The 22882-nt window shown below is 42.2% G+C and overlaps 1 protein-coding gene across 1 annotated transcript; it reads left to right on the top strand.

Annotated features, from left to right (window-relative positions):
- Window positions 1-1757: 1757 nt before the first annotated feature.
- Window positions 1758-22532, top strand: Tmem64 (transmembrane protein 64). Its single transcript, XM_032905566.1, has 3 exons — window positions 1758-2750; window positions 16925-17080; window positions 18988-22532. Exons 1-3 carry the CDS (start codon window positions 1959-1961, stop codon window positions 19177-19179), a joined length of 1140 nt encoding a protein of 379 aa, XP_032761457.1. The 5' UTR covers window positions 1758-1958; the 3' UTR covers window positions 19180-22532.
- The last annotated feature ends 350 nt before the right edge of the window (window positions 22533-22882 follow it).

Genomic DNA, 22882 nt, shown 5'->3' with positions numbered 1-22882 from the left:
CCTGATGGACCGCTGTGTGGGAATCAAGACATGCCTCGCTTCCCATCGTAAAATGTAATCTTCACAATTCTACGAAAAATAAATTATAGTGGCACAAGCGTGGAAACGTTCCACTACAATTTACACTGCGGTGGGCCAAGGCACTGTGCCCAGTGGATGCAGATGGTATCTTGGATAATCATGTGCTGTGTAAATAGGGATGAACTCCTGATCCAAGACTGGCCCATCCAGAGAACTGGCATCCCAAGAGCTGGCTCAGAACTCAGGCCTCTGCATTTGGATTTTAGTCTTCTGTAATGTGAACTGGAGGCTTACGCATGGAGTTGGTATGGGAATAAACGACAGATAGAGAACAGAAATGGAAATAGGATGCCGGGCTTCATCATCATCATCAATCACCACCACAATTATTATTATTATTATTATTATTATTATAAAATATTAAGTAATATGAGGTAGTCTTCCAGACTCTTCACAAGGGTCTAAGTAACAAATTTCATTTCTCAGACCTGTCCTCCTTCACACCAGTCAGAAGTAATGAAGACCTGCCCTGATAATCTCACTTTCACATGTCAGTGGTTTTTCTTCTCACTATTTCCATCAAGAACTAACTGGGATTCTTACTCTTCACTATCTTCCTTCCCAAGATGAAAAGTCGCAGAGCTCAGTCTCTGGAACATTGATAAGTGACCTGGCAAAGAGCAAAAGGATTTTGGAAGGTTTCCGAAGGCATATAAAAGCTAGTCACAATTCACTTGGCAGAATATGTCGTGCAGACCGACCCAAACACAAGGCCTAAACAGAAAAGCCAGTCTACCATGACTGAGAATACAGAGAATATTTAGCACACCTATTACCATTCAGTCATCCATAACCATGGTTTTAACTGTTGCCTGTGTATCAATGTCAAAATTTCTAGGAGTGGTAATTCATGCCAACACTGTTATTCCTATTTTCAAACATCTAACCGAATCCACATTTGGCTAGTGATATGGACATCTCAATTCTCATGCATCAAACTCATTTATAATATTTTCCTTGGGTCAATGTTTCCATCTATTTACTACCTCAAATAAGAGCTCTAGATAGCATTCTTGATTCCTTATCTCGCTTTCCTAGCACTATGTCAGTCTTAAATCTATACATAGCCCTGAAAGGGCTGGTAACAGAAGCCCTTAACAAAGGTCTTCTGAGGAGGAATCTTTTTCCAAGCACAGTGCTTGGCACTCAGGAAAGGATTAGGAACTAGAAGACACATTTTCTGAAGAGTGGCCCTTCACAACCAATTCCCTGGGCTCCTGAACAACCAAGTTATCTAGAACCCACTGGGAGACTTAATCTCTGGGACCATACATCTGGCCTCCTCAGAACAGACAAGAACTCCTCCCCTAAAGTCGCTAGACAGCTTTGGATGAGAGTGACACGCTGTTGGTTTGCAGGAGAGGTCAATCGGAAACCACTAGAGAGGCACTTGGCAAGAGTTCCAGCAGCTGCGGCCAAGGGTCTTTGACACGCAGGCAGGCACGCGCGCGCCCATGGAAGCTGGGAGCGCGCAGCCCCGGGTCCCCTTTCCGCTTCCCGTGGCTTCCCTCCACCTCACTCTACTGCCCTGGCAGCGGAGGACTCCGTTGCCAGAGAGACGCGGGTACCTCGCCACTCAACCGCAGCCCCGGCCCGGCGTCACGGGGGCGTGACCCACCACCCAGCTATGTCTCCGCCCCCTGTGCGCGTGCCCCGCCCCTCGGGGCCAAGGGGGCGGGCTCTGCGAGCGCGGGGTCCAGACTCCACCGACTCCCGGTCGGACCGTGTCTCGACTGCCGCTGCTGCCGTCTGTCTCCGGCCGTTCCCTCCCCGCAAGCGGACGCAGGGAGCCGAGGCCTGGCGTGCGGGGTGCCATGGAAGGCCGCAGGCAGGGGGACGCGGCGGGAGCGGAGACACTGGCCGGCTGAGGCCGAGGCATGCGGAACCCCGGCGGAAGCCTGCTCCACACGCTGCCCCGGGCCTTGCAGCACGCCGGTCGGCCGGGCGGCGCGGAGCAGTCGGGCCGCTGGGCACCGGAGCGGACAGCGGGAGGGGACTGCTCGGAGGACCGCCTTCCCCGTGGGGGCGGGGCCAGCGCGGCTGCTGCTGCGGCGGCGGCCTCGGGCGCGCTGCTCGGCGCCTATCTGGAGCGCCACGGTCCGCCCGCGGCCTCGGACTTGCCGGCGCCGGCCGGGGCGTTGGCAGGCGGCCCCGGGAGCGGCGGCGGCGTGGTGGTCGGGGTGGCCGAGGTGAGAAACTGGCGCTGCTGCTGCCTCGGCAGCACCTGTTGGTGCCGGAGCCTCGTGCTGGTGTGCGTGCTGGCCGCCCTGTGCTTCGCTTCCCTGGCCCTGGTCCGCCGCTACCTGCAGCACCTCCTGCTCTGGGTGGAGAGTCTCGACTCGCTGCTCGGTGTCCTGCTCTTCGTCGTGGGCTTCATCGTGGTCTCCTTCCCCTGCGGCTGGGGCTACATCGTGCTTAATGTGGCGGCCGGCTACCTGTACGGCTTCGTGCTAGGCATGGGGCTCATGGTGGTGGGCGTCCTCATCGGCACCTTTATTGCTCATGTGGTCTGCAAGCGGCTGCTCACCGCCTGGGTGGCCGCCAGGATCCAGAGCAGCGACAAGCTGAGCGCCGTTATCCGTGTCGTGGAGGGAGGAAGCGGCCTGAAGGTGGTGGCGCTGGCCCGGCTGACTCCCATACCCTTTGGGCTTCAGAATGCAGTGTTTTCGGTAAGTGGTCCCCTTGGCCTTTCTTTCTCGACCACTCTCCAAATTTGTCTTTTAGAGTCCTTGTGACCACCCTAGGAGGCGCTCTGTATGACAGATACCCAACAGAGCGTCATTGACGTTTTTTATGACATCCTGAAAAAAATTATACTACAAATTCATATAACACAATCCCTTGAAAGACCTGCTAAAGAACTAATTTTTTCCCGGTGCGTGTGTTTGTGTATGAGTTTGATAAGAAAAAGTGAAGTACTCATTTAACTTGGGTTGGGGGAGACAGGCAAAGGAGAGTGTCCTGTTGTAATTGCATGTCTGAAGCGGCTTTGGTAGCTTTTTGACTTTGAGACTTGACTTCCCTAGCTTCTCTCTGCCCTGCATACATTGGGAGCAGGGTTTTGATTCAAGTTTCTGGCCATATTGGGGCTGTGGATCGCTTTTCTTTTTAGCAGTGGAGGAGACAGCTGAGACCACAAGTTCTTGGAGTTTCCTAAATTTGCAATAGGCTTCTTAAAAGTAGTTTGCTGTAATACTGTGTAAAAGCTGAGAATCCTGTTTATCTTTGTTTAGAATTCTATTTTGAAGTCACTTGGGTGGTTCATAAAACAAAGTGAGTTTCTATAGGGAGGGAGCACCAGATTTAAGGGTAGAAATGTTGCTGGTGAGGTAGCGACCACTGATGGGAACTCTGTGGCCTTAGGACAAATTATGAAACCTAATCTGAAGTATGTTTTGTTTGAAGACAGGCCCGAACTCTAGCCCAGGCTGTCCTAGAACTCACTGTGTAGCTCAGGCTGGCCTCAGACAGGCAGTGATTCTCCTGCCTTAACCTCCCTTAGTGTTGTGTGACCAGCATGGGTCCCCGTGTCCAGCTTTGACTTGACTTTTGTGGAAAAGGACCAGCTGACTGACTTTCCCACGTTCAGTGACTGCAAACTAGAGCTCGCACCTGTGATTCCTAGGTATTCGCCATCAAATCAAAGGAAACTGCAAGTACTGAGGAACAGCAGTAAGTGTGGCCTCAGCCCTTCAGCTTTTATTGTTTCACACTGGAATATGAGCATACATGGTGATCAGCCTTAATAGATCAGCTGTATCAAGGCTATGAGATATGACCAGGAACATGAGTTTAATGCTGATAGTGTGATCGCAGCCTGCATCTTTTTCTTGTCTGCGTAGTGTGTTGAGAGATACTCCTTCCAGGGATCTTCCGTCCTCAGCTGGTAGAAGTGACTGTACAATCAAATAGTTGTTGCCTACAGCAGATGGGAACACTGAGCTGGTACTCTGCAGTCCTGCTGTCTTCGGCGTCTGCTGACCTTGGCTAAGGTGTCTGTTCTTTCTGCACCTTAATTTCCGTTTGTAAGATGAGGAAAGTGTGGGGTCTTGTTTGATGGGCTACTGGTGTGCATTTTGTTGTTTAGCTACTGGTTGCTCTGTCTGTTGTTTTTGCCCAGAGTCACCTGGGAAGTAAAGAAGCGTTGGAGCCAAACTGACCTGTGGCCTAGATAGCGCCCCAGCCTATAGCCCACTCTGTCTCCTCATGGGATATTTGCTACCTAATAAAGTCACGGATACTGGAGAGGATATGTATTGATCACAACCTTTTCCTTTCCTAATGTCTCTTTTATATTAAATTCATAAGGTTACTCAATTTGTAGTTGAGTTTAACAGGGGTCAGGAGCCTTTCATTTTGGCATTAACTGCATCAGGAGAAAAAGAAGAAAGAATTCTATTGCAAGAGGGTATTGTTACCATTTCAGAAAGAGACAACAGCGCCTCATTATCCTGAAACTTTTAGAGTCACCTGGCAGAGGCAGAGCAGTGGTTGAGACATGTAATCAGCCGATGGTAGCGTGTGTTGCTGTAAAATTCTCAAGCACAAACAGAAGCAGGATGGGCCGTGAAGTTCTGGACATGGTCTGTTGGTCCACATCCTCCTAGGCTGTCTTCTCGTAGCAGAGGCCCTTTCAACCTACGTAGTTGGCTGTGTTTGCTCAGGGTCTGTGAGATTGAGAAAACACAGTGTGGGGTGAGGTTGGCTTGAACCCGAATTCTCTGTTTTGCCTTCTAGATCATCGTTGTGCCTCTAGACCTCATGCCAATCGCACCTAGCCAGGCATACTCTTTTGTTCTCTACTTTTCTTCTTATCGAGTCTTCTAAAGTACCGCCCCCTCCACTTGAAAACGATTTCTCATTTTCTCAATGACCATGAATATAATATTAGCTCAAAGAGGAACTTAGGTATAGAAGTCAGACAAAGCACAGATTCTGAAAATAGTCTTTGCTTGGTTCCTCCTATGTGAAATCCCTGTTTCCTCATTTTCAAAATGCTGTAGAGTCATGAGTGTCTACTAAGCTAATGTTTTGAAGGCATTATTTTGCCTGCCCCATACAATTGTTGGTGATCAAGGTAGTTATAGTTTTGTAAAAGTTGAGTATATTGAAGATGAAAGGGGGTTTCCTTTGCTTCTAACTATTAACCATGATTTTTTAATTCTCCCTTGCACGCTAGAAAGAGATTAGTAAGCTTACACATAACACTTGATAACTCTCCAAATAGAAAGTATTGGTCCGTGAGCTGTAAGAAATAAAATTCTTCAGGTGTGTACTTAGGTTTTTCTCTCCCATCGTTTCTCCTGGGACTTTCTCACAGTGTCTTTGATGAAATCCTCTATCTGCAGGTCTCGCTGCACATTACAGAGATCTCGGAACTTACAGTTTGCATGCTGCCGAGTATGGCTCCTACGTGGACACACATTTGAGATGACTTGTACGGTTTCTTACTAGATTATTCATGGTAGCCTTAATTATGCCGTTTTGATAACCCTAGTTTTCGGTGGTCCAAAGGGAAGGTTTGTTTATTCTGCTTGATATGGGTTGTGTCAAAGTTAATTTTGGGGAAGGACCCACTGCCTTATGTTGTTCTGTCTCTGGAATTTGGGTTGGCAGAGCCATTACTTTGCATTTGGTTGCTGTCAGTGAGAAACTGCATTTTCTGCTTTAAATGTCCCTTGTGATCTCGTTTTTCCTGGCCTGAGCAAGCTACGCGGTCATGGGCGAATAAGTTGCCTATTGCATTCGTGAGTCCCCAAAGCCAGCTTTGACTTCACTTTTTTTTTTTTTTTTTTTTTTTATTATTAACTTGAGTATTTCTTATATACATTTCGAGTGTTATTCCTTTCCCGGTTTCCGGTAAACATCCCCCCCTCCCCTTCCTTATGGGTATTCCCCTCCCAACCCTCCCCCCATTGCTGCCCTCTCCCCAACAGTCTAGTTCACTGGGGGTTCAGTCTTAGCAGGACCCAGGGCTTCCCCTTCCATTGGTGCTCTTACTAGGATATTCATTGCTACCTACGAGGTCAGAGTCCAGGGTCAGTCCATGTATAGTCTTTGGGTAGTGGCTTATTGACTTCACTTTTAAAGTAAAGATACTAGATGACTGAATTCTACGTGTTGAGGGATTCTAAAACTGGAGTTCACATTGAGATCCCCAGCTACTCAGCCTGTCAACTTTTACCATTTTGCAGTTGTGTACGATGAACTTAAATTTTGACCAAGTTTACAAAAGTCATTTGTACCAAGACTTTAAGAAATGACTGACTTTAAGAAATGAGCATGGTTGCTGAGATTAGTGAATTAATTAATTGTGGACTTTCAGGTGTCCTTTGTAGTGGATCTCACTTTTTCCTGGCCTGAACAAGTTACAAGGTCATAACTGCCTTCACCGGAGTGCTGATGTGGCGGCCGGAGAGAGGAGTAGAGCAGCTAGAGTAGTCTTCATGCCTCTGGCACTTGGCAGGCTCTCCATACACCAGGTGTTAATCATGTTCCGAGTCCTGTGAAGTTTGCCTCCTGACACTTGAGTCCAGCCTACTGCCTCTGCTGTGATTCAGGAACCTTTACCTCATACCGAGGGTCCCTGCTTCTTGCTTCAGGCTTACGTTCTCCCGTCTTTATCCAAAACTGAACTCTGCAGTACAAATGTGATCTGATTACTACCCTTTGTGAATTCTCGGGTAAGTGCTCTTTTCCCCAAGAATGAATCGTGCCTACCCTTGACTAGTTCCTCTTTTTGCTATCTATACTTAGTGGCTTTTGACCTTTTGATGTCTTCATTTATTTAATCCTTGGTACCCTTAGAAGGAGACATGACTTAAATATAGCGAATGAAATCCTGTCTCTACTAGAAACTTCAGGTGTCACTTTTCTGTTTCCAGTTGAAAGGAACTCTAGATCAGTGAAGGACTGTTGGTACTAAGTACAGGAGACAAAATGTTTCTAAAGTCTTTTAGAAGAAACACTTTGGTAAGTCTTTTCAGACTATCAGATCACACCCTGCACTGAATAAACATGATATTGTCCTTGTAATGGCTGCTCTGTGAGGTCCCCTTGGAGACTTGTATTTTAAAGTTATTTCCAGTAAAATGGTGGTCTTAATCTCAAGACTACAAGATTGCAGGTTGTATGGGTAAGGGAATTCATAATCGTATTTCCAATCCTCATAAGTCTGACATAAGGCTGTGCCACAGGAGTTCCTAAAAGACTTTTTTACTTTACTCAAAGGAAAATAATACAAAGTCAAAAATTCCTGTAGATTCTTCTCTCAAACAAGTGTACATGGAAAATTTATTTTCATTAACCTTAAATGTTTGAAACATATTTTTCATTAACCTTAAATACTAAAAGAAACATATAGTGTACAAAATTGCCTTACGCGTTGTGTGCCACATCCCCATACAGAGCAGATTTATGTGCATGGTATCCCTTAATTTTCCTTACAGCTGTTGTTGAAGACATTATCAATCTTTTATAAAGGACAAGCACCACAATCTTAAATCAGACTTGGCTTTAACATTTACTTAGTTGTCTTAAGGAAGTTGTACTTTTTTTGGATATATACTTTGTGTTATAAAACATTTAATAATATCTACTGCAAAACCATGGTATGTTATGGTTGTCATTATATACTATTTCTCTCTGTTCTCTGCATCCCCACAACAGGCATGGAGCTCCCTTTTAATAGTGTCTACATTGCCCATATTAAACAGTGGGCACCAGTTGCTCATGCATAATTACTTATTTAACATTCTTCTTCTTCTTACAGTTAAAACTGTTGGAGCATAACTGGCTGATAGTGGCTGGTTCTGTGTTGATGCAAGAAAAACTAGCTTTCTTAGAGGTCTGGTGTCCTTAACCCTCTGTAGTGAGCCTCTTGTTAGAACTCTTTCCTGTGAGACATTGTGCAGGGCTCTGCAGAGTTGAGTTAATATTAGGGTCAGCAAATTATACTGCAGCATAGTGCATCGTGCATGTGAACAGCCTGAAACTCAGACTTTGGCAGCTGGGCATCAGATATATATTCTTTGTAGCTTTTATTTTTGGAGAAAACACAGCAAAGTTCAAGTGTTGAGACAGACCCTTATCTATATCCCTACGAAACCTAAAATATTTACTACTTCACACTTAATGGAAAGAGTTTAACCACTTCTGCTTTGTAGTCAGTGCAACAAAATACCCAATAGGCCACAGCTCCTGCTGCTGCTGCTGAAGAGAGGCCTGTATGTCATCTTCTCAAGACAAAACAATTTAAGTGGAAGTAGTATGCATTGAGTGTAAAGTAGAAACAGAATAAGCATATGTAAAAGTACTAAGTATTAGCACCACTCAGCCAGTGTCTCGGGAGTACCTGTACTCTCCGGTTGTTTGGTGTACTCTTAGAAGGGTAGAAGCAGCCACAGCAGGACTTTGCTTGTGCATTGGATTGATTGTGAGTGAGAGATCAGGGAGCACAAGCCCATACTGACTGGAACACTGCCACACAAAGATGCCATCGTAACTTAAAACAGACCTAACTGCACACAGCATGCAGAACCCTTGAATAGATCTCCCTAGGATTTGATTTATCAACAAGAGTTTCTTTTAGTAATTTAATTCACAACTGAAATTACATCTATTACAATTAATTTTTAAAAATTGGGCAAGTCCAAAGCCATAAGTGTGATCTTTGCCTTAACCTGGGAACTCTCAGGGCTTCTAGTTCTGTGTCAGCTACTGTGTTCATGATGAAGTCTTGGGTGAATCTGGCCTCCAGTTGTCTTACTAAATGGTCAAGAGTAGAAAGGTCTTAACATGACCTTTTAAATTTTTCTAAAGAACTTAGTGGGAATGTGTTTTATTTAAAGTGTTGTCATTTCCTGGAATTCTGGTTCTTTGCTATGAATACAGATGTAGACTGGAACAGAGATATAGATTATGATACTCGTCCTGAGGCAATGTATTAATATAAACTGATTTCTGCACTTGGCCTGCAGAACAGAGAACTGGGGGAAGCAGTGCACTTTACGGGAGTTGGTAGATAGCATCTTAGCCACATCCTCAGACCTTCTGTGTCACTGAGACAGCCAGCTGTCTTTCATTATTTCCTTGGAGCGCCGTTCTCTCGCTCTGCTCTGTGATTATCTAAACGCTTCTCTGGTGTCTCTGCTGTATACGTGCTTCAGTTTCACATAGCTTTCTCTAGCTCATAGCACTATGTGGAGTGTCTTAATAACCCTTCCTGGAATAAAGACAAAAAAAAGTAGAGAGGTCTGAAAGCTCTCTTAGCATGGTTTCTCCCTTGCTTTACAAAGAAGTTTCCGTACAAAGCTTGAAAAGTACAGGTCAAGAAAACAATTAGCTTGTTTTGGGCTCCTTTGCTTTGCTTCGTAGTTAGCTGATCTATGTTTCCTCAGTTGGTGTTATGATTTTTGTGACCTCCTCTTGCTCAGTGCAGTCATTCTGTACCAGGACTTTTAATAACCACATACCTGTCCCCGTCTCTCTCCTTTTTCAATTCCAGTTTAGAGCTGGACCTTATGTGGGAAAGGTATTTGACCAATTTTTGTTGAATGAACAGAAAAGGTAAACCTTTAATTTATCAAGCTATGTAAAGAATTTTCACCTTGTATTCTAGAGGTTATGTTTAATAAGGATGTACCCTTCCCCTCCCCACAGGAGGATTCAGTGTTATGGGCTAATCAAATTCTTAAATGGACCATTGATCTCTAGATTACTTGGGAACCGTTAGTGGTTCCTAATTTAGGGATGTGGTGCTGGTGAAGTTTTCGTATGTGAAGGTGATCAGATGGCCAAGCCACAGCAGTCAATAGGAGGTCCTTTGTTCTAAAGCCCTCTCTATCTGATAAGAGTAGAACCTCTCCCAGCCCTCATCCCTACCCTGAGTCCTACATTTTTTTAGTAAAAAGGTTTTTCTCTGGACTGTCAAGGTTGCCGCTTAATCAGAGTATCTCAATTTTGACCCAGAAGTTACTGGAAATACTTTTAATTTCCATTCTATATCCATTTAGCAGGTAATTAGTATGTGCCTACTGTTTACTCAGTGTTGTTCTAGATACTACACATAAATAACTGTGAATAAGTCCAAGCCTAAAGTCAGAAATCCTAAGGCATGACCATTCCAGGGGGAACAAGCATTCTAGGTATATGGTGCAAATATTCTGATAGTAACTTCCTGGGTAAAGTGTTTTCTGTATGCTAGGTGAGCATTTCTAAATAGTCCATTACAAGGAGACTGTTTTTTTTTTAATCTCAGGCTGTTTATAAATATCAGCTGTTGTTTACATATTTGTAAACAAACCAGTTTTGAGATTTATATAATTAGCTTCTAATTAGCATATATTTACAGCTAATATTTATTAGGTATTTTTCATAATGGTCTAGGAGAATAATAAAAAAAACAATTTATTCTGGGCCAGGGACAATAAGCTGTGGAACCTTCAGTTGCTGTCCAGTGTGATGGGACAAGAACTGCCCATCACAGCCACTGGAGCACTTACTTCATATTGTCTTTGGGTAACAGTTTCCTTCGGGAATCTTTGACTGGCTAGTGAATGACTGTTGCCCCAGTCAAGGGCGTGGGAAGAAGCCTGAGTATCCTTTCCAGAAGCAAAGCATGTGCTAGGCGCTAAGAGCATTGAGATATGGCTGGAGCTCTGACATAAAGCTTTAGATGGTCAAAGGCCAGGCTGCCGAAACGAGATGGAGCTCAGACTGGGGAATTGATTCCTTCTGAGGATCAGGCTTGCATTTTGCAGAGGTTTCTGTAGGACTCAATCCATATTGGAAAGGAAGACACTAAGTGGGAATCTGATGAGGTGGTATATGGACACTTAGAAGACGCGTTTAACAAGTTGTCGTAGAAAGAGTGAGGAATGAGATGTTACTGTATGACTGACTGGTGAGGTTTTGACCTTGACGAGGAACGAAGGACAGGCATGAAGAGGAAATGACACTTAGGGAGTTTATTTGCTTTTGGTGTTTTGGTTTGGTTTGTGGTTTTTGAGACAGGATCTCCTGTATCAGACATTTGTCTTGAATTCATTCTGTAGTGGAAGATGGCCTTGATCTCCTGAGACCCAGCCTCCTGCCTCCACCTCGTATGTGCTAGGATTACAGATGCAGACCTACAGTCAGTTTATGCTTTGCTTTGGATGATCCCCATGGCTTCATGCATACTGTGTGAGCAGCTACAAACTGGGCTACTCCCCAGTCCTTAAACCAGCTGAAATACTTTTCAGTTTCCTAAGAATGAAAATACCTACTATGTTTGGCCCCTTTCTCCCTCTTTCTGAAACAGTAAGTTTATGGAGGATGTATGCAGTGAAGTCCATATTATATCACGAAGTAGATGAAAAGGAGAAACTATAGTCACTTTAAATTCTTTTGTCTTTAATAAAAAGCAATGTAGGTATTCATGATTTTTCTGTACAATATTGAATATATTATACTTAGAACTCATGCAATACCTTAATAGTAATCGTCTAAACAATACCACTGATGCACAAACCTTGAAGTGCACTTAACGCAAGAAGGTGTGATTTGTCCAACCCAATTAGACTCACGGAGTTATAGGTAAAATTCGAGGTCTTTTGAACACATTACTTTTATGCTTTTCACTAATTCTATATCAAGTTATTCTATGTAATATTGATAAAGTTTTAGTGTTTTAAGTTAGAATTTGTAAAGCCCTGTGTAAGAAACATAAGCTTGTTTCTGCGGCAGCATTCCCCAGGGACAGTATTGTATGCCCCTCATCAGAAGAATGTGGGTTCCAAGCTGCTCTTCAGGGGAGTCACTGCAGTTCTGGAGGATTACTATGTGTCATCAGTGCTGGACAAATGGCAGCTACTACCCTTACAGCGGGTCTGCTTCCCAGCGCCCACACTGGGCAGTGTCCAGCCGCCTGTGACCCCAGCTAGGGAATCTGCCCTGTTCAGGTACTGCCCATTTGTAGCTCACACACAGAAACTCAGGCACACATGTACAGATAAAACAATAGTGTATACATACAGATAAAAAAAATGAGTATTTAAAAGTATATTACCAATGTATAATATGTTTACACGCACGCACGCACGCACGCGCGCGCGCACACACACACACACACACACACACACACACACACACACACACGTCTGTCAGGTGGCATTCATAATCTCTGAAAGTCTCACACATAATTTCTGTCCTGACCATAGCAATTGTCCAACTAAAACTGATGTTCTAGGTTGAGATTGCCATGGGCTCTTTGGATTTGGAGGATAAGTGTGATGTCAGGGTCCCAGCGTACTCTAGGTAGGTGGCAATCCCAGTGCACTGTGTGGATCTTTATCTCTCTAAATAGACAAGTAGACACATCTAAAACTCTGTGGGCAAAGACTTGGGAGAGCAGGCTGGGGAGAGCTCTGTAGGAACTTGAGTTTGTCAAAGATTAGAAAAATGCAGGTTCTGACTAGGATTTGTGCTTGTTCAAATCCCACTTTAAAATAACTTGAAATCTTATCTCTAGTAGTGTTATTAATAGCTCTGAACTGATTAGTAAAGCTGTTCCAAGTGATTATCTGAAGTTTGTCATTTGCTTCTCTTAGATAGCTTCACATAAACAATAGATGGAAGTGGTGTGGTACTTTTCCTCATGAAAAGGCTTCATCCTTGACATTTGGATGAACTCTGATTTAATGTTGGACAGTAGTCATGTTAAAAGAGTGACTGACTGCCCAGGTCTATCCTGTTGCTGAAATCTATTAGCATTCCCAACATGGATATTTTCGATGTCCTCTGAATATTAATTATGAATTCTGTTCAGAGATACTGCATTACATTTAAGACTGTAGGCTGAAGTTTTATATTAGGACATTTTGGAATGTAACCGCAGTGCTTTTAAAGATTTATCTTTTAAATTATGTGTGTATGTCTGTATGTGCTGGTATTGTGTGTGCATGTCTGTATGTCTGTGTGTCTGTATGTCTGTGTGTCTGTATGTGCTGGTATTTATACATGAGTGCCAGGTGCCTGTAGAAGACCAGAAAGGGCTTTGGATCCCCAAGCTGCCCAATGTGGGTGACAGGAACTAAATATGGGTCCTCTGCAAGATCAGTACATTCTCTAAACCACTGAGCTGTTTGTACACAGACACACACACACACACACACAAATAAAAATTGGTGTGTGTGTCTGTCTGTCTGTCTGTCTATGCTAAGTGTGTATGTGGGTACTCGTGGAGGCCAGAAATGAGCATCAGATTTCCAGAAACTGAAATTACAGGCTTTGGGGAGCTACTCCAATGTGGGAACCAAGATTTGGTCTCTTAGGAGAGCAGCAATCACTCCCAACTTCTGGCTTCCTCTCCAGCCTCCTAATATTTAAATATAATTTTGATAAATTTCATGTTAACTCTGTCACAGGATTTTTTTTTTCCATCTTTATTAACTTGAGTATTTCTTATTTACATTTCAATTGTTATTCCCCTTCCTGGTTTCCTGGCCAACATCCCCCTAACCCCTCCCCTCCCCTTCTCTATGGGTGTTCCCCTCCCCATCCTCCCCCCATTACCACCCTCCCCCAACAATCACGCCAACAATCATGTTCACTGGGAGTTCAGTCTTGGCAGGACCAAGGGCTTCCACTTCCACTGGTGCTCTTACTAGGATATTCATTGCTACCTATGTGGTTGGAGCCCAGGGTCAGTCCATGTATAGTCTTTGGGTAGTGGCTTAGTCCCTGGAAGCTCTGGTTGCTTGGCATTGGTGTTCATATGGGGTCTCGAGCTCCTTCAAGCTCTTTCAGCCCTTTCTAAGATTCCTTCAACGGGGGTCCCGATCTCTCAGTTCAGTGGTTTGCTGCTGGCATTTGGCATACGCCTATGTATTTGCTGTATTCTGGCTGTGTCTCTCAGGAGAGATCTACATCCGGCTCCTGTCAGCCTGCACTTCTTTGCTTCATCCATCTTATCTAGTTTGGTGGCTGTATATGTATGGGCCACATGTGGGGCAGGCTCTGAATGGGTGTTCCTTCTGCCTCTGTTCTAAACTTTGTCTCCCTATTCCCTGACAAGGGTATTCTTGTTCACCTTTTAAAGAAGGAGTGAAGCATTCACATTTTGGTCATCCTTCTTGAGTTTCATGTGTTCTGTGTCACAGGATTTTTATCACTCATTTTTGCCTTATTTTACCACTATATACATTTAACACTGGTTTTTTTTTTTTTTTTTTAGTTTTTTGTTTGTTTTTGTTTTGTTTTCTAAAGAAGACCCTCTGCTTCTATGATCAAAGGCCCTGGTTCTTTTCATTTGAGTGGCTTGGTCCTCTTTACCAATCTGCTCCAGGTTTCATCTCAGTTACTTTTGCTGGCTTTAGTGTTCAAGATTCCCTTGCATGTGTCTGGACAATCCAGGATGTCCTGCCAACTTCATTACTACCTCCCACCTTGTCTCTCTTGATCCTTTTCCCAGAACACCTGCCTTCCTCATTGCACCCATCCATGCCTGCTAAACCCGTGCTTAGGCCTCTGTGTATGTTCTCACCACCTCCTTTTCTACAAAGCTGCCCCCTGGCCTAGGCTCCCAGAACTAATTTTGATTTCTCTCTACTCTTAGTGTTCTGCACTTGTCTTTCTCAAGGCGCCCTTTCTGTGTCTGAGGTAGTGGAGTGCTTGACCACTTGATTCTTCGAAGAGTCTTGTTCTGTGTCTCTTTCAGCTAATGTCAGGGCATCTTAAATGGAAAGTTACAGCTCAGTGATAAATGAATTAGCAACTTGTTGCTGCAATATTCTTTCCAACCCTATAATGCTACATCTCCTGTTCATTTGTGACTATAGATTAATTCTACAATGAGTGATATTCTTAAATACCGAGAATAACTAAACGGGGGTGTGGGGAAGTCATGTCCACAGTATAGAAGATGGCTAAACTTCAACTGACAAATGCATCACATATGGATAAATTTCAGTAAAAGATTTATTAAGTTTTTTGAGTAATTATTCAAACAATTATGGATAAGGATTCTCAACACAGATTTTTCGTCTCTAACTAGATTAATTATAAAATTTAATTTAGTTTTTTGAGTAGCAAGATGATCTGTAAGAAAAAGTAGTGAGAATAGATGTAATTCTTAACAATAATGAATTTGGTTTGGAGGAGGTGGGAAATTCATACTGAAACCACAAGCAAATAAAGAAACTATTGATTATCCATTGTGCAATGGTAGCGAAATTAGCTCCTGGGAAAGGAAAGGAACAAATCCATGCCATTACTTTTAAAATGAATTAATTCTGGAATTACATAATGGTGAGTATTAAAAAGGCAAACTAAGCAGGAAAAAATAATTAAAACATTAAGAGAACTGAAAAAAAAAGACTTCAGGAAGGTAAAAGCGATAGTTCTCTTACATTTGATTATAGTTATGTGTTTCTATAAGATGAACTGTTGATCTTATAGTTCATACCAGGAACTGTGGTGCCAAGGAACCCAGGCATTTGAGGCACATCTAGACAACATAGTAAGACCATGTCTCAAACTTTAGGGTATAGGGACAGTACCGTACAAAATGTATGATAACTGTAATAGATCAACACGTGTCCTTATATGTAAAGAGCACTTAGGAATAAGAAAAGAATAACATTCTGAGAACGTAAGGCCACTATGAGCAAACAAAGTCATATATGAAAATTAAAAATTGTCAAAAAAAGTGTCAATATAAATGAAAAAGTACAAATGGTACCATGGGAAGGTATAATTTTAACTTTATCAAGCTACAAAAGATTAACATTTACTACTTAATAAGCGTGACAGACACATGCACTATTGGCAGTGTACAAATGTCTATGACTGATTCGGAATATAGTGTAAAAGTTTGCTGTTTCAGTAGTTGCTTTCCTAGCGATCTATCCTAAAATAACTGAGATGCATATTGTTGTTTAACAGATCTCTACAACCTAGTAGTGTTGTCTGTGGGCCAGGAATCTCTGTGCAGTTGGGAGCTCGTAATTTATTCATTGATCCTCAGTTAGATGTGGGCCAGGCCCCCAGCCATCTTGAGCTTGATTGACAGGGAGGCCCCTTCCAGGCTCACTCTTGTGGCTGTTGGGAGGCTCCAGGCCTTTCCTATCTTTTGGCTGCTGAGATCAGGTCCTGTCCACCCGAGTCTCCCTGGAGCTACTTTCACAGTACTGCAGGTAGCCTGCTTCAGGGGCAGACGGAAGACCTTCATGGCCTAATCTTAGAAGTGATTTCTCATTTGGTCTGCTAGAGTCTGTTTGCTAAGAAGTAAGCAGGATGTAGCCTGTATTTTAGGAAAAGATTGCCCAGGTTCTTGACTTTCATATGTTAATATACGAATATGTTCATTGTGACTTTGTACATTCTTTTTAATAACAAGAAAAAATATCACAGAAGACACCAAGAAATAGGCAGTGTTGCTATTTCTGCACTGAGAATGATGGAGACAGTAATTCCTTGGGCTCTCAACTCTGCAGTCTACCATTCCAGGCTTCCTTGGCTTCAGAGTAGAATAAGCCCATTGCCACTTAAGAGGGTTGATGCTTAGTTAATAAGATATGAGAGACTTGTTCAAGTTTTTACATACTGATCTATGTGGATTTTGCTTAGAGGTAAGAAAAATTAGTTGCTAAATATTCTTTTCAATAGTAGTAGAGTAGAATGGTAAATTCTTGTTTAAATTTCCTTCTAAGTCTATAGTTTGCAAGTATTCCCTTGATAATTGTTCGTAAGTTTGGGTGCTTCATCCATATTTTAGCTCTCTAAAATAACAGCAGTGATAAGGTTTATAGAAACATGTGACTTTGTACTTGAAACAAATCGTTACCTTTAATCTACTTTCTAGATTACTGATCTTTCCTTACCCAACTATCTGATGGCGTCTTCAGTTGGACTGCTTCCGACCCAGCTTCTGAATTCTTACTTGGGAACCACACTACGGACGATGGAAGATGTCATTGCAGAACAAAGTGTTAGTGGATATTTTGTCTTTTGTTTACAGGTGAGTGAGTGCAAGGCCAAGAGTTGTCTGTACTCTTCTTTGTTTCACTGATTTAAACCTAAAGTTTTCTTGACCACAGTTGAAGAATTGTTGCACTTTAGATAGTCGTTTCAATTCTACTTCATATTTGGATGACAGTTTCAATTGTGTGGACTCCTGGAAATGCATGGGTGTGGTCAGATGCATTGAATATCCCCTGTAAAATCATAAGAAAATTATCATAAAAGTAAGATTCTTTTATGGGGCTTGTTTTTAAAATCATTACAAGTCAAATGCTGTACCTTGACTTTGTATGAAAGCTTTGTTGTCAAAAAATTTGTAATCGGTTCAAGGAATTGGTTTTTATCTAGGTTTAGAATTTTTATTTTGCTTGCTTTTTGTGGATAAGCATGCTAATCACATACATAATGTTAAATTTTGTATGTGTTGTACAGTATATTATGGATAATTCCCTGTCTGTGTTCATTTCAAAGTACAACAAAGATTCTGACATATAATGCATTCTGAAGGGATTTTTAAAGATAGATTAAGTATGTATCATTTTCTCCTTCATAGAAATTAGAAACCTATCTGAAATATCTTTATAGAAATAGTTTGAGTGAATTCCTTCATTGCTTACCGTGTCTTCATTACTGAAACTATACTTTCATGCCATCTTTGTAAATTATTTAACTGTAACTGTTAGTGCTTCCTAAAACTAGAATCATCTGGTTTCTGGGATAGCCTGTTAACCCCTTCTTTTGTTTGAATGGGCATATTTAAGCTTGACATACACTACAGGAAGGAAATCTCATAATTCTTGGCTCAGGCGTTTGTAGAAAAAAATGGAAACAATGCTTGGTTTGGTCTGTTGATGTTAGGTGCAGCTCACGTGGTTTCAGAAAGGATTTAATGCAGGACTTAATTAAAGTGGAGGAGAGAGGGAGACTCCTGAAGGCAACATATATCCAAGTTTCATCTGTTCTGTAAGATTTCCAGGTCAGACTTACCACAGAGTCGGTGGGAAACACTGGAGTCCTCGATACAGGCTTCCTCTCCTCGTTCCCACTCTTTCCAAGCTCCAGTGGTCGATGGTCATCTTCCTCCTCTCCTTTGGCTTGGAATAAATGAAGCCGTCCTCATTTGTCCGCACAGGCTGGTGTGTGCTGACCGCCTGTGTCCTCAGTAGACGCCTCTTTCTTCTTAGCACCAGAAGCTTCTCTGTGGGAAACTCCATTCTACTAAGAAATCTGTTCTGAACCTTGTGCCTGCTCTTCAGCAGATGGCGGAGAGAAGCTTGTGTTGTGTAGGAAGCTGCTCCTCTGACCTCCATTCATTTAGATAGAGAAGCCTGAGAAGTGTTTCTCATACATCCTGTTCGTTCCTCTCTCTTTTATTACACTTCTGAGACTAAGGAAGGCAGTTGGTACGTGCTGGAGAAAGTCAGTGCAAAGCATGTGTCTCCTACCCATTCAAAAAACGAAGTTCTTCCCATAGCCCTGGGTCTAGTAGTTACCACAGATAAATTCAGTGTGTTACATAGATTTAGCATAGCCTTACTCACATAGCCTGTAGCACACATTCTCCTAACTCTGTTTTTATTTCTTTACATTGCATTAGAGTCTATTGAAAAATATCAAACCTTGAGTTTTTAGAAAGTAAATGATATTTAGAAAGTAAATATATTTCTTTCAGGAGAAATAAAATAGTTACAGAATTTAGAATTCCACTTTCCTAATGCCCAGCTTACCATTTTAGTGAACAGCGGTTGCTCAGTTAACCGCAAATAACTCTTAAAAATAGCTGTGTGACTCCCTGCCTTCCACTTTAAGAGCCATCCACACGAAGCCTTTTACTGCTCATCATTGAATCACTCCCTCTGGCTTTGTGTGGTATTGGTGACCGACCGGCCTTCTTTCTATTCACAGATTGTTATCAGCATAGGCCTCATGTTTTACGTAGTTCATCGCGCTCAAGTGGAATTGAATGCAGCTATCGTCGCGTGTGAGATGGAACTGAAAACCTCTCTGGTCAAAGGCAGTCAACCGAATCCCAGTGGCTCTTCCTTCTACAACAAGAGGACCCTCACGTTTTCTGGAGGTGGAATCAATGTTGTATGATTCTTACAAACTGTGATTGTCGAGCGCCTACTCTGCTGTCCGGGCCTAGCAGTCACTTACCTAATGGCAGAGACAAGTGCCGTCGTATTATGGCACAAGCAAAACTGACTAGTTTTTAAATTGCACAATTTTCTAAAAGCAAGAATCATTTTCTGGGTCTGTAAATGTAGATGCAGCTTTGGCTGCCCCTTGTTATACCTGTAATGGCCTATAGGTGTGCACTTTAGTGTTTTTGAATTATTTTATTGCTGGGACTTATGAACAGAGAAATAACCCAAATTTTTTTTCTGTTTAGTATCTTTATTTATAAAGCCCATGAATAGTTGTGTGCATCTGTCTTTAAAGATGAGTAAAAATGTACAGTTCTCAGTAGCTCACTGTTGGATGTTCTTTGCTTTGGCATTCTGTCCAGAAGGGTAAACTGTTTTGTTTATTGTTCACTTGTTTGTTTCAAGCAGGAAAACTTCGCTTTACTTTTCTTGCTTGTAAGAGAATAGATGTACTTTGGTCGAATGTATGTCAGCATTATGTCACTGTGGGCCATTTACAACTTTGCGTACAAGCGTAAATCCTACATTGTGGGACTGAAGTGCTCTTAAGACCCCTTTTATTTTCACTGTGTAATATGCAAAGTGAAAGGGACATTATTTAGCAGGCGACTCACAAGTCGAGCCTGCATTCTTATTTGATTATCCTGTTTTCACCCTTTAGGCCTCATCCAAGGGCTGTCCGAAAGCACTCTTACCAAACCATTTCCCCCTTTTATATTAATAATTAGGCTTTGAAATTAACATATTATTCCTATAAAATGGTGGGCTTACCATCTCTGACGTTGTCATTCAGGTGGCCTTGTTTAGTCAAAACGCCTTGTTAAAAAGAAACAAGCTTTAAAATCACGTTTATAGTTTCAGTAAAGTACTTATAATATATATGTCCCTATAGTTTTCAGCTTTAAAACTATAAACAAACATTAATAAAAGCCCATGTTTGTGCTATCTGCTGTATTATTGCTGTTTTGTTTGGGGCTTTGATAATTCCTTTTCCCTGATGAGACTCAGGAATTCTGAAATGTGAAATTGTCTCGGTTCTTTTTCTCGGAGCATGTGTGTTTGCTAACAGCACTTAGGACTTAGCATACAGTAATCCAACATGATTCACACAGCGAACACTCATTGATCAGCTTTACTTTTGAAGTAGTTAATTGCAAACTTAATGAATAGTTGATTTTGTTGGTTACAAATGAGACTGTAGTAGTACGGTAACGTTTTCTGTTAAGTACTTGGCTTTTCTATGACTGTTCCAACCTGTCAGAAGTCTCTCCGCTGCCTTTTCCTGGCAGTAAAACCATTGCCCTGGTAGCTGCTGACATACAGAGTAATCCTGTGCAAGCAGATTTTTCTAGCTTAACACCAGAGATGACTTTGATTGTGTTCACATACAAGGTTTTTGCCCAGTTCAGGTTGTTTTCCTTCCCTCCCTGATACATAAATTCCTTCGCCTCTGAGTAGCAGTAGAAGACCAGAGTAACTGTGACAAAGGCACCTGGTCTACAGCGCATGCCTGGCCTCCAGACCTTTGTTATCAGTAGAGAAACAACTATGTATACTTTGAGTCCTCACTGCCTGTTTAGTTTTATTTAGTTTAACCATCCCAATAAAGGAAATATTTGATTTGTTCTTGTTTTTAGTCTGACTTTGCAAACTTTTTCTTGTGTTTCTTATCAGCTGCTTTTTGTTAAGGACTATTTAAGATCACGGTTTTCATGCTTGTTTTACAGTTGGTGTATTTTGAAGTGCATTATATTTACTTAGCATTTGTAACTTGAACGACTTCACCAAATGAGTACCTTTTGGTAATTTGTAATAACTTCTTCCAAATGTTAACACTTTCCCTGGTAATTGTATTACATATGTGAAGATAAAAGAAATAATTTTCTGTATTCTGCCAATCATAATTTTATATAATAAATCATCAACTTTTATAATAGTATGGATTGACAATTTCTAAAGTTCTAATGTAGCTGTGCTTTTCCCTCCTTTAGCATTTCCAAGGTACCAGTAAACAGCCCTTCATGATTGCCACGTTATTTGATCGGTGCGTCCGGTGGCTGGTGGCTGGGTTATATTTATACTCACTGTAATCTGTACAACATAGCCCTGTCATGGTCACTGGCTCTAACCCTGTACCTTGAGCTTACACAGCAGGAGTTGCCAGGCAGTGCTCTGGGCACACGTTGCCTCCAGCAGTGTTTAGGCAGTACGTGTTCATGGAAGTGAAACATGGTGTCCTTACATTGGTAAACTACAGTCTGATGTTGCTTTATGTTCCTTTAGAGTCCACCTAGTTTTCACTCTGGTTAACGCTGTGTTCTGTCTTCCCTAAGATTGCCTCTTGGACAAAGTTGCATTACCTCTTTTTAAAACCATGTTTATATTTACTGTGCTTTAATGTCACTTTTATTTCATCATCTGATCTGTGAAAAATGGAAATCTGTACTCTTGGTGAAAATCATGCTATCGAGTCACTGTTGCCAGAATGTTCACTCTCAGTTTATATTCAGAGTCAGCCATACTCACCCTTGATGCACTGTAACCGGCTGCTAATGTTCCACGGTGGCTTTCCCCAACGCTCATGCACTTTCCTCTCGGAAAACTATTGAATCCATTGTTTATTTGCCCTCACTGTAAACAAACTAAACGGTTGAGACACATGCACGTCCCCAGCACCAGACCTGTTAACCCGTGGTGGCGATTTGGACTCTTCCTGGGGAAGTTACTGTGACTTAAATTTGATGTCCGTGAGACTGACCTTTCCAGTTCTTGAAAGCTGCTAGTCTGTGCCACATTGGTACAATAGATCCTTCCTGTGTGGCAGATGGATGCCATTTACAGGAAAGGAGCATCGAAGAGAAAAAAGTTTATTGGGAAACCAGACAACAGCTGTAACTGGGTTGATGGCCTTGGAGCTGAGATAGTGTTGCCGCTGAAGGCTACTCCCAGGCTTGGATTGTCTGGATCCTCAGATGTTTCTGGTTTCTCTTATAATAAGGTATTTAGGATATATATTTTTAAAGTTCATTGCTTTAGACTGAAAAGCCATTTAAACGGGGTGAGGAGTTACTTTCTTAGGACATTTAAAACTCAGGAGTTCAAATAAACTCACAAATTGAACAGATACTGTTGACTTTGCAACCTGGTACATCGGAACTGCACAGTGATTGCTACAGACTGTTCTCAAAGGTGACTGGGATTTACAGTAGCAGATTCTAACAGCAAAACAGTTACAATGTCTTGAAAGTTGGTATCCCAAATCACTCGTGTGCCTAAGAAAATAAAAGGAAATATTTTATTTTTCTTCTCTCTTCTCTTTCTTTCCCATGGTTGTAAAGATGTGTTCATGGGAGGGAACACGGGGAAGGGCTGATGGATCACGCTCACTGTTGATGGTGAGCTCGCTCCCGTGATCTCATGTCAGGGTTGCAGAAGCGAGGCTGTGGACAGGTGATTCTGGTTCCCATGTTAGCATTTGCTCCTCAGCTCCTGTATCATAAAAGGCCATCTGTTAAACAGCCATTAGTTGTTTGATGCTTTTTCATACAATCAAAAACTTTTCCCAGTTTACTTTTCGGTTGACTTGTACCTAGTTTCTCTGACAGTTGCCTTGAAAGCACATTATAATACAGCTATCACAAATGATTCTTCTT

Source organism: Rattus rattus, chromosome 1 (assembly GCF_011064425.1).
Source record: "Rattus rattus isolate New Zealand chromosome 1, Rrattus_CSIRO_v1, whole genome shotgun sequence".
Lineage (NCBI taxonomy): Eukaryota > Metazoa > Chordata > Mammalia > Rodentia > Muridae > Rattus > Rattus rattus.
This window is presented reverse-complemented; position numbering and strand designations above follow the sequence as displayed.

Bases quoted from the DNA above. Each gene is read 5' to 3' on its own strand.
- Tmem64 (XM_032905566.1), top strand. From the start codon at position 1,959: ATGCGGAACCCCGGCGGAAGCCTGCTCCACACGCTGCCCCGGGCCTTG. The intron at 2,751-16,924 runs GTAAGTGGTCCC...TCTACTTTCTAG, and splicing joins TTCAGAATGCAGTGTTTTCG to ATTACTGATCTTTCCTTACC. The intron at 17,081-18,987 runs GTGAGTGAGTGC...TTCTATTCACAG, and splicing joins ATTTTGTCTTTTGTTTACAG to ATTGTTATCAGCATAGGCCT.